This window comes from Onychostruthus taczanowskii, unplaced genomic scaffold, assembly GCF_017590055.1.
Source record: "Onychostruthus taczanowskii isolate IOZ18803 unplaced genomic scaffold, ASM1759005v1 scaffold195, whole genome shotgun sequence".
NCBI classification, from domain to species: Eukaryota; Metazoa; Chordata; class Aves; order Passeriformes; family Passeridae; genus Onychostruthus; species Onychostruthus taczanowskii.
In genome coordinates this window covers 222,879-232,571 of record NW_024499184.1, presented here as the reverse complement: position 1 = coordinate 232,571, position 9,693 = coordinate 222,879, and the positions used below count along the sequence as shown (strand labels likewise).

Genomic DNA, 9,693 nt, shown 5'->3' with positions numbered 1-9,693 from the left:
GAAAACCTGGCTGTGTCAGGCTGCTCCTCCCTGTGCCCTGGAGCTGTGCCAGGGAGTGGCAGGGGGGTGGTGGCAGCAGTGACAGTGACAAGCTGGGCAGCTGCAGAGCAAGGAGCAGCAGGATCACCCTGAGAGCGCCATGAGGGGTTTCCAGAGGGGCTCCCAGCTCCTGGCAGCTGCACTCCGGATCAGCCGGGTCCCCCGGGCACAGATCCGCTCACATCCCCCCGAGAACCCGCTCTCTCCCGGTGTGAGTATTCTGGGGGGCTGGAAAAGTGGGAACAGCCCGGTTGGAGGGGCCCAAACCCTCTGTGTCAGGGCTAAATTGCTTTGGAAGGGGGTGGAAGCAAAAAGGGAGGGGGAGGAAAAGAAGGAATGTGCCCTCAGGTTCCAGCCCACACCCCACGGTGTCCGTGCCCTGCTCCCCCCACACCCAGCTCCTGCTTCTGCTTGATTTTGTCCTTTCACCCCCTTTTTAAACCTTTGACTTTGGGGGTCCCCTGCAGCCCAGGGCAAGGGGCAGCAGTGACACTGGTGGTCCCTCAGGGCCAGATCCAGACCCTGCCCCCCTATCCTGGGATAGGCACCCCAAAGGGGTGTCCCCACGGGCAAGGACAGGAGCTGCTGTCACTGCAGAGCCCAAGGTCCCTCTGACAGTCCCCCTGTGGGGACAGTCCCCCCCAAACCAGACCCTCCCAGGCTGGGTGAAACAAGCTGGAAAAAATGAGCTTTCCACCAAAATGCTACCTGATTCCCCCTCCACCCCTTTATTTGGGGTTTTCCCTCTGCTGCCTTTCCAAGGTCTTCAAGAAAGGAGCTGCAGGAACCTGGAGAGGCTTTTCCCAGGCAAATAAATCAAAGGAAGGTGCCAGTGTGGGAGGTTAATGCTCTCCTGGTTGCAGTGGGGAGACGAGGAGCTGCTGCTGGCTGCAATTCCCGTCCCAAAGTCACCTGAAAGTCAGGAACACTGCAGGCCCCGGCCACAGCCTCAAGGTCATGTACTGCTCCAGCGTCCCAGAGAAGCAACAAACGTGGAGAGCACCGGCTCCATCCACTGCCAGTGGGAACAGCTCTGCTCCCCAAAAACCCCAGGGCAGGTGCCAAGGACTGGGGAGAGCGCAGGGAAGCGAGCTGGGCGTGGTGTTGGACGGCAGCAGCGCAGCCATCCCGGGAGCCCTGTGTGCCATGGCCGTGGTGCGGCCATCCCACTGATTCCTGCTCCTTGTCCCCCTCAGGAACAAGCCGTGGCCCTCACCCTGATGTTCTCGTCCTTCCTGCTGCCCACAGCCTGGGTCCTGAGCAATATCTACAACTACAGGAGCAGGCCCGAGTGAGGAGTGGCAGGAGCAGCCTGATCCCTGCTGAGAGCATCCCGAGGGAAGAGGCCTCGGGACAGAGCCTCGTCGGGGATGGAACCCCCTGAGCCTGCTCATTAAAATCCACCTTTGCATTCAACAAGGGCTCTCTGGGTTTGCTCCATCCCGTAGGGAAGGAACTGGATCTGTGCCCGCTGCCCGGATGGCAGCACTCCTGCAGGGGCTGCCGGCAGGTCCCAAAGGGAAGGCACATTCCCTCTGGAGCCTCTACCACCCGCAGCACTGCGTGCACCCCGTCACCTCTCCCAGCACAAGCAAAGAAGCCATTCCAAGGTGAATTCCTGGCAGGAAACCACTCAAAGGCTGAAAGTGACATGAAAGTGACAGGCTGGGGGCTGCATGCCTGCCCACTCCCTGCCCTGCAGGAAGGGTCTTTCCACCCACCACATCCCAAATTACCTGTGCCCGGGAAGGAGCCAGCACTTGGAAGGTTTGGGTAGTGAGGGGTGCTTCCAGGTGTCTTGGAAAAGCCTCTAGAGCTGTCATAGATCCGCAGATCTGACTCTCATTCCCAGGAGCTGCTCAGAGCTTCACAGACAGGACAGTGCTCCCACAGCACTGGAGCTGTTGGAATGCTCCTGGGAGAAGCTGGTAGTGCTTCCCACAGTGACATTCCAGGTTTTGGATGCTGATCTCAAGCAGCAGCAGCCCCACAACCCAGTGACTCCAGTGGAGTTTCCTTTATTCCCTAAAGTGTAGCGAGAGCCCTGGGAATGAGGATGAGATCTGACTGGGAAGGAGACTGTGCTCCTTTAAGCCTCTTCGTGTCCTCAACAATGAAACAAAGGGAATATTTTCCTGACTGGAACACCTACTTCTTCCACACGCTCTCCTGAAGTCATAGAAGTGGCACCAGGAGTAAGCCTTGGAAGACAGGATGCAGTAGGAATGGGGTAAGTTAAACCAAGTGGCAGGGCAGGGAAGAGGCAGGCACTGGGCACTGAACAACCCCCATCCAGGAGGGAATTTCAGCCAGAAGGGCCTGGAGAGCAGCAGGAGGAAGGTGAGCAGGTGCAGACTCCAGTAATTCCATTTTGTCCTGTTTTCCAAAGTTTGTCTCCCTTGTGTGAGGCATCTCTGCACCAGTCCAGCATCAGCCATATGCTCCCTTCTCTTTCTTGCTGGATTAACACCCTCAGTCAAGGCTGGAAAAGCACAAAAATTCCAGCAGTGCCATTTGCTAATGACACCAGAGAACCAAACTGGTGAGGAAAGCTCCTGAATCCCAGGAGTGGCAAGGTCTGACCATGGAAACACGTTTTTAAAGGAATCAGCAGCAGCTCAGCCGCCAGGGATGGAGATGACACAGAATTCCCAAAAAGGGAAGGCAGAGACGTTTATTCCGGCAATGCCACTGCACCTCACCTGAGCACAAAGCGCTGGTGAAAGACACCCACCCCCTCAAGTGTATGGACACACCCACTAACCAGGAATCCCGGGAAAAGCCTTGGATGGAGCAAACACTCCCTCTGCTGCAGAGGAGGAGGGGTGGAGGGAAGCAGGGCCCAGGGGGGAGGAAGAGGATTTGGGGAAGAAGAATTGGGGAATGCTGCCTCAGGCTGCTGCAGGGGCAGAGGGCAGTGGGACAGGCTGTGTCCCCTAAGGCCAAGACCCCTTGGATCCTGCACTAGGACGCCACCCTCCCGCAGCAGCTGGAGGCAGGAGGGATCAGGAGTGATCCATCCCCCCAGAGCCAGGCCTGCCAGCAGAGGGAAAGCTTGGCTCGAGCACCAAAGGGTCACACAGCAAAAGGCCACGTCCTCGTCCTCCTGCTCGCCACATCCCAGGCTGCTCCTGCTCTGCCCACCCACCCCTCCAGGGATTCAGTACAGTCAGTGCTCTGAGTGCTGCCGGCCTCAGGAGCAGCAGGAATCTCTCCTCTATGTCAGGATGTCGTGGGCTTGGTGCTCCACCAGCATCTCCATGCTCCGCACGTCCGTGCACCAGAACTCCAGGCGATCCTTCATCCCTTTGATCTGCAAGGCAAGGCCACAGGGACAGAGTGCCTCAGCTCCTGGGAATGCCCACAGGCTCCTTCTCACACCTGAGAGCTCAAACCATCCCTCAAAGCCCCCCACACTGAGAAAGGGAGATGCCCCACCCCTGGAAGTGTTCCAGGCCAGGTTGGATGGGGCTTGGAACAACCTGGTTTAGTGGAAGGTGTCCCTGCCCATGGATGGCCTTTAAAGTCCCTCCCAACCATCCTGGGATTCTGGGATTAACAGCTTCTACCTACAGCAAATCAGCAAGGGTTAAACTGAAATGCACCACAGGAATTGTCTGCAGCTGGAATTCCAGGCACTCATTTTTGGGTTTGAAGGTAAAGACACCCTGCACAGTCTCCTTAAGTGTTATAAGGATGAACTTGAGAAGCTCAACAGCTCCATTATATCCTGGACTTCTCTCTTCCCAAGAGGAATGTGCCTCCTACATCCCCGAAACTCCCAGAAGTTGTTTCAAGCATTTAAGAATGAGGCCTGCATCCTTCTGGAAAACACAGCCATGGCTTCTGTGTTCCATGGTGTTTGTGTGGCTTTCACAAGGGACAGGCAGCCCTGTCCTGTCCCACCTCCTGCAAGGTTTCTGGGTGAAACACCCCAGAGGCAAAGCCAAGCTCCCAAGGAGGCTCATTCCCAAGCCATGACTCATCCCAGGCCACCTCAGCGGGCCCAGCTGGAGCTGGTGGCCATTACCTGCTGCAGGTCCAGCACCCGTGGCTGCACCCACGTCATGTGCACCCTCTTGTCCACCTCGTCGATGCTGCCCTTCACCAGCCCCACTGAAAGTGCCTTCATCACCAGCAGCTCCACCTGGGAACACACACAGTCCTGGGAAATGACCCACATCGCCCCATTTTCCCCCTGAGATGAGTAAAACTCGGCATCTTCACATGAGATCCCCTCAGAATCCAGGGCAGCAGCTCTCACAGCTGTCCCCTTTCAGGTGACAGAAGTGCCTCGAGACTCAGCACCTCGACACAGAGGAGTTCTCCCTAAAAATGGATTTCAGAGTTTTTTAGGTTTTTTTAGCTCTTTTTCCCTAAAACTAGATTTATTTTCTTTTCTCTGAAATCCAAGGAAGAACAAGGCAGTGGAAAAAGCCAAAAGCCAACTGTCTCCAAGCAGCAGGTGACAGTTGGTCTCTTCTCCCAGGGACCAAGTGACAGGACAAGAGGAAATGGCCTCAAGCTGCACCAGGGGAGGTTCAGGTTGAACATCAGGAAGAATTTCTTCATGGGAAAGGGCTGCCCAGGGAGGTGTTGCAGTCCCCATCCCTGGAGGTCTCCAAGGAATGACTGCACGTGGCACTCAGTGCTCTGTGCACAAGCTGGACTTGATGATCTCAGAACCTTTTTCCAGCCCAAGTGATTCTGGGATTCTGTGTGGTTCAGGTCTATCCAGGCACTCTCAGAGCTCCAGAACCTGGGCATTACCAAGGGTGTCTAACCACAAACTCACCTCGTTGACGGTGACTTTGGCACTCTTGGCAATCTCCTCGAAGGTGAGCTGGCGGTGGTTGGCCGGGCGGGTGAAAGTCATCTGAATCCAGGGAACAAACAAAAAAAACAACCCCCACAGGGTTTTAGGGATTCCCACAGCGCACAGAGCCTCCCCCAAACTGCCCTGCCCAGTCTCACTCTGCACTGGCAACTGCATTTCTCATGTTTAATCAAAATAAGTCAAACAAGAACGTTTTACACTAGCATGGAGACAACAGAGCCTTCCAGTGAGAGGAAGGGACTGTTTCAGCTTATCCATCAGGGAAAGGACCCTCAGTCCTTGGGAAACAAAGATGTTGAACTGTTTTCTCAAAGTTTGTTTTTTTTTTTATCCTGGAACATACTGCAGACACCACCCCTGAAGGATTGCTCTCCCCCTCCTCCATACCACAGAATGGACCTTCCACTATCCCAGGTTGCTCCAAGCCCTGTTAAACCTGGCCTTGGACACTTCCAGGGATCCAGGGGCAGCCACAGCTTCTCTGTGCTGTGTGACCTGTGCCAGGGCCTCCCCACCCCCACAGGGAAGATAGTCTGCCCAATATCCCACCTAGCCTTCTGTCAGAGAAGCCATTCCCCCTTGTCCTGGCACCCCACACAAGAGCCACCCTGAAGTTAGGGACAAGCAGCCCAGCACGAGGTGTTTTCCCTCATGGCATCTGCCTGTGGCTCCATCTACAGGCAAAATCCACACTGAACTTCCTGTATCCAGGAGTTCCTGCAGGTGAGTGACCAGACACACTGAGCACATCCCAGCTCACCTCCATGAGACACAACAGCTGGATCTTCTGCAGCAGGAGCGCTTCGTTGGCAGCCAGGTCAGGCTGTGAGGGGAGAAATGGCACTAAATCAGGTCAGGATTACATTTTCTCCCCATCCTGGGGCAGAACAGCTTTACACACAGGAATAAATACCTGGGAGGGTTCATTTAAGGGGAAGGAGCCCACGCACCAGCCAGGAATGGTTCCAGAAAACAATCCAAGTGCCAGTGAATTCACAAATCCACTGCTATGCCAGTGATTCCTGGCATAGCCAGTGCAGGTATCATCCAACACCACTGTTTCCCCGCCCGCCCACTTCCCAGAACAGGAGGGAAAACCACTGTTTTCCACTGGAAGCACTCCAGAGGGAAGCCAAAAGAAAACTAATTATGCATATCAAGATGGAATAACCACTCCTAGGCTCCGATCACCATTGCACCAGTGCTCCAGAGCCAGGAATGAGGCAAAGCTGATGAAGAAAAAGCCCACAGACTCCCAAGTGTCAGGTGGAAATCCCAAGCCTGGGCCTTCAGCAGTCCCAGAGCCCTCACCTGCTGCCCCCAGGCCGACTTGAGGGCCTGGAAGGTCTCCACGTTGCCGCTGTTGAAGGCGAAGAGGGTGTCAATGAGCCACTGCCGGTCCGTGCTGCGCAGGGACTCCAGCACGGGGTGCATCAGCTGCAGGGACAGGCAGGGGGCTGTCAGCAGGGGAACACCAGCTCCTGGGGCTCCAGGGATGAAAGGATGTGGCAGCACTCACCAGCTCCCCAAAGTTGTAGACGCCTTCTCCCAGCAGCCCGGCCAGCCCCAGGGTGAAGGCTCTCTCCTGTTGCTCTGATACTGGATAAAAAAAAAAACAAACCAAACCAAAAATAACTTGGACGAAAAAATACTCCAAACCAAAACCACTACAGATAATAAAATACCCTAACCAAAAATAATTGAGATGAAAAAAAACCAAGCCAAAAATACTTTGGATAAAGCACCACTTTAAGCTCCATTGAGCCCTCCCTCACCGACATTAAACTATTCCCAGCCCTCATCTTCCCCCACACCGCCTGAAATTCAGGAGCCTGCAGTAACCACAGCACAGAAAAACTGCTTTTTGAATCCAGAGTAAAGATTTTTGGGAATTGGAACAAACTTGTCCTTCTGGGAGGGGCATCCCCCTTTTCCCCCAGTACAACTCAGGAGCAGCTCCTCAGGCGTCACTCCTCAATCCAGCCACACCTCGGATCCACCACAGCACAGCCGAAACGACACGGAGGGAAAACCTCAGCCAGGGCACTTATCTGGGTTGGGGGGATGAGGCAGAGCGTGGAAGGTGGGATCTCCCCTGGGCAGGAGTTACCTGGCAGGTCCTTGACCTCGATGCAGCCCAGGAAGCGCAGCGCATCCTTGTAGTAGGCGGCGTGGTTGCCCACGGTCTGGTAGTACTTGCTGGAGAGGTCGTAGAAGCGGCTGTGCACTGATGTCACCCCGGGGAGGGTGTTCAGCATCTCCTCCACCTCCTCGATGGTCTCCTGGGGAGGACGAGACCTGGCTCTTACAGATCCCAGCTCTGAGGACGGCAGCCTTCCCAAGGGATCCCCGGTGACATCACAGGCAAAGCCACCATCGCTCCCACACCTTCCCTGTGGGGGTGTTGGCGCCCTGGCACAGGGAAGCTGTGCCTGCCCCATCCCTGGAAGTGTCCAAGGCCAGGGTGGAGCAACCTGGGATAGTGGAAGGTGTCCCTGCCCATGACTGGGTGATCTTCAAGATCCCTTCCAACCCAAACCATTCCAGGATTCCACCAGCCAAACCCATCCCTCTGCACTTGCCCTAAGAGAACCAAAGCTGCCCTGCCTGAAAAACATCATTTTGGGTTTAAAAGATGGTTTTAAAACCAGCCCAGGATGACAAATCCCACGTGCTTCGCTCAGGCGACAACACCACAGGTCACCGTGAGCAGCTCCCACGTCCTGGTGAGCTCACAAGCCCCTCAGGGCCGGGAGCTGGGATAACCAAGGAATGTCACAGCACCCCAAAACTCCCCATCCCAGGCCACCCCTCACCTTGGTGACCTGCAGGTCCCCGATGTTGAGCTTGAGGGCCCCGATGGCTGTTTTGCACAGGATCACGGCCTCGTCGCTGCTCTTCACCTGCAGGGACACAGGGACCTGCTCAGAGTGCCACCCGCAGCCAGCTGTGCTCCAGGGGCTGGATAAATGCCACTTGTGACCGTTTTCCTGCATTCAAATCCCCTTGGAAAGGTGCTGCTCCCCAGCACAGGTGACACACATGCCAGTGACTCTTGGCCTGCTTGGAGGCTAAACCCACCAAGAGCAACTTCCAACATACCTTTTCCCGGGTCTTCTCCAGAAAAGTCAGGGCCACATTGGGATCTGGAGTAGAGGGAAAAACAGATTTAAATGAGCAGCTCTCGTGAATCTAAACCTCGCCTGCCAAGCCGCCTTTGACAGGATTCCTGATAGCTGGAATATGGGTTTTCCATGGTGTACCCTCAGCCTGCAGCAGCTGCTGCCAGCTAAGCTGGGCTTTTCCCCACCAACCCCCCTCTCCAGGGAAGCTGTGCACTTCCTACTCCAGGGATCAACAACAACTTAAGCTTTCTAAGCCAGCACTTTCCCTTCCCAACACAGCACAACAACTTCCCATCCAAGACTGACCCATGCCTGGCCACCTTCCAGAGGTCACAACAGGACAGGGAAGAGGGGAGGACACGCACCTGTCATCTGCCGGACCACGTGCAGGATAATCTCCACCAGGGACAGGGGGTTCACCCTGCAGGGAGCAGCTCAGAGTCAGCACGGGTCCCCCAAGCCCCCCAGGTGGCCCCCGAGCCCCCCAGGTGGCCCCCAGTAACTCACCTGTGCTCAAACTCGCTGATGAAGTTCTCGTAGAGCTGCGGGGACAAGGACAGGGACACTCAGGGCAAAGGACACACCGGTTCAGAGCTCCTCACTGTTATTTCCTCTCTATTCCAGCTCATTTGAACATCCCTGGAAGTGCTGGACAGGGCTCTGGGCCAACTGGGCTAGGGGAAGGTGTCCCTTCCAGGGAGGGTGGAACATGATGATCCTCGAGGTCTCTTCCAACCCACACCATTCAAATCCCACAATCCTATGAGTTTTCCAGAAAATCAGGCATCCCATACAGAAATTCCAGCACTGTTCAGAATCCAGAACTGCTCATTTCATCAAATTCTACCCCCATAGGCTTCTTCCAATGAACACCCATCCTACACTTGCAAACCTCTCGCTAAAATATGGAATGAAAAAAATAAAAATCTCCCCGCAACTCTCAAAAAGAAAAATTTTAGGTAAGTGAAGTAAAGAATTGCTTTGAAGCTTCTGAACATGAGACATTTAACTTTAGTAGAATTTCCACACAGTCACCAGTGCAAACACCCCAGGAGCTGAACCCACCCAGCTCAGTAATTCCCCAAGAGAATTAGGAAAGAGACAAGCCGCAGGCTGACCAACTCCTGGTACAAAAAGCCGGGAAAGCCGGGAAGAGTCCGCTCACCTTGATGAGCCCATCTCCCTGGGCGAAGCAGGGGTCCTGCACGAAGTCCAGCACCTGCAGAGTGAGCTGGTGCCACAGCCTGGGGACACAGAACAGCCCCGTGAGCCCAGCGCCGCCGCCCCGTGCCACATCCCGGCCGTGCCCAGCGGGACCGACGAGGGGCCGGGACCCCCAGACCGGGGCACACACCGCCGGAGTCACCTCCCGGGTGGCTAAGGGGAGCGGGCTCGGCCGGGCCCCGCCAGGGCTCCTCAGCCGGGCGGGCCGGGCCGCGCCGGGCTCCGGGACCCAGGGCGGGCGATCCCCCCGTCCCCGCTCACTTCTTGTTGTAGAGCTCCTCGAGGCGGTGCCACACGGCGGCCTGGCCCGGCCCCGCGCTCTGGCTCTGCTGCAGGAAGCCCGGCACGTCCTTCATGGCGGCGGCGGCGGCGGGGCCCGGACGGAGCCGGGGCCGGGACCGGAGCGAGGAGGCCGCGCCGTCCCCGCCGTGCGCACTCACTTCCGGCCGCGCGGGGCACGCCGGGTAC

The 9,693-nt window shown here is 56.3% G+C and overlaps 1 protein-coding gene and 1 long non-coding RNA gene across 2 annotated transcripts; one reads left to right on the top strand and one right to left on the bottom strand.

Annotated features, from left to right (window-relative positions):
* Window positions 1-29: 29 nt before the first annotated feature.
* Window positions 30-1,455, top strand: LOC121334771. The gene is made up of 2 exons (XR_005952482.1): window positions 30-250; window positions 1,236-1,455. It is a non-coding gene; the product is annotated as an uncharacterized LOC121334771 (long non-coding RNA).
* A 1,232-nt stretch (window positions 1,456-2,687) lies between these two features.
* PSMD13 (proteasome 26S subunit, non-ATPase 13) lies at window positions 2,688-9,681 on the bottom strand. Its single transcript, XM_041402266.1, has 13 exons — window positions 9,487-9,681; window positions 9,167-9,245; window positions 8,509-8,543; window positions 8,367-8,422; window positions 7,979-8,022; window positions 7,693-7,779; window positions 6,987-7,158; window positions 6,396-6,475; window positions 6,188-6,313; window positions 5,637-5,699; window positions 4,835-4,915; window positions 4,070-4,186; window positions 2,688-3,352 (listed from the first exon to the last, which is right to left on the bottom strand). Exons 1-13 carry the CDS (start codon window positions 9,579-9,581, stop codon window positions 3,257-3,259), a joined length of 1,131 nt encoding a protein of 376 aa, XP_041258200.1. The 5' UTR covers window positions 9,582-9,681; the 3' UTR covers window positions 2,688-3,256.
* Window positions 9,682-9,693: the final 12 nt, after the last annotated feature.

Coding starts and splice junctions, on each gene's coding strand:
- PSMD13 (XM_041402266.1), bottom strand. CDS start 9,581: ATGAAGGACGTGCCGGGCTTCCTGCAGCAGAGCCAGAGCGCGGGGCCG. Junction 7,159..7,692: donor GGGACCTGCAGGTCACCAAG/GTGAGGGGTGGC, acceptor CGTCCTCCCCAG/GAGACCATCGAGGAGGTGGA. Junction 5,700..6,187: donor AGTCGGCCTGGGGGCAGCAG/GTGAGGGCTCTG, acceptor CTCCCCTCACAG/CCTGACCTGGCTGCCAACGA.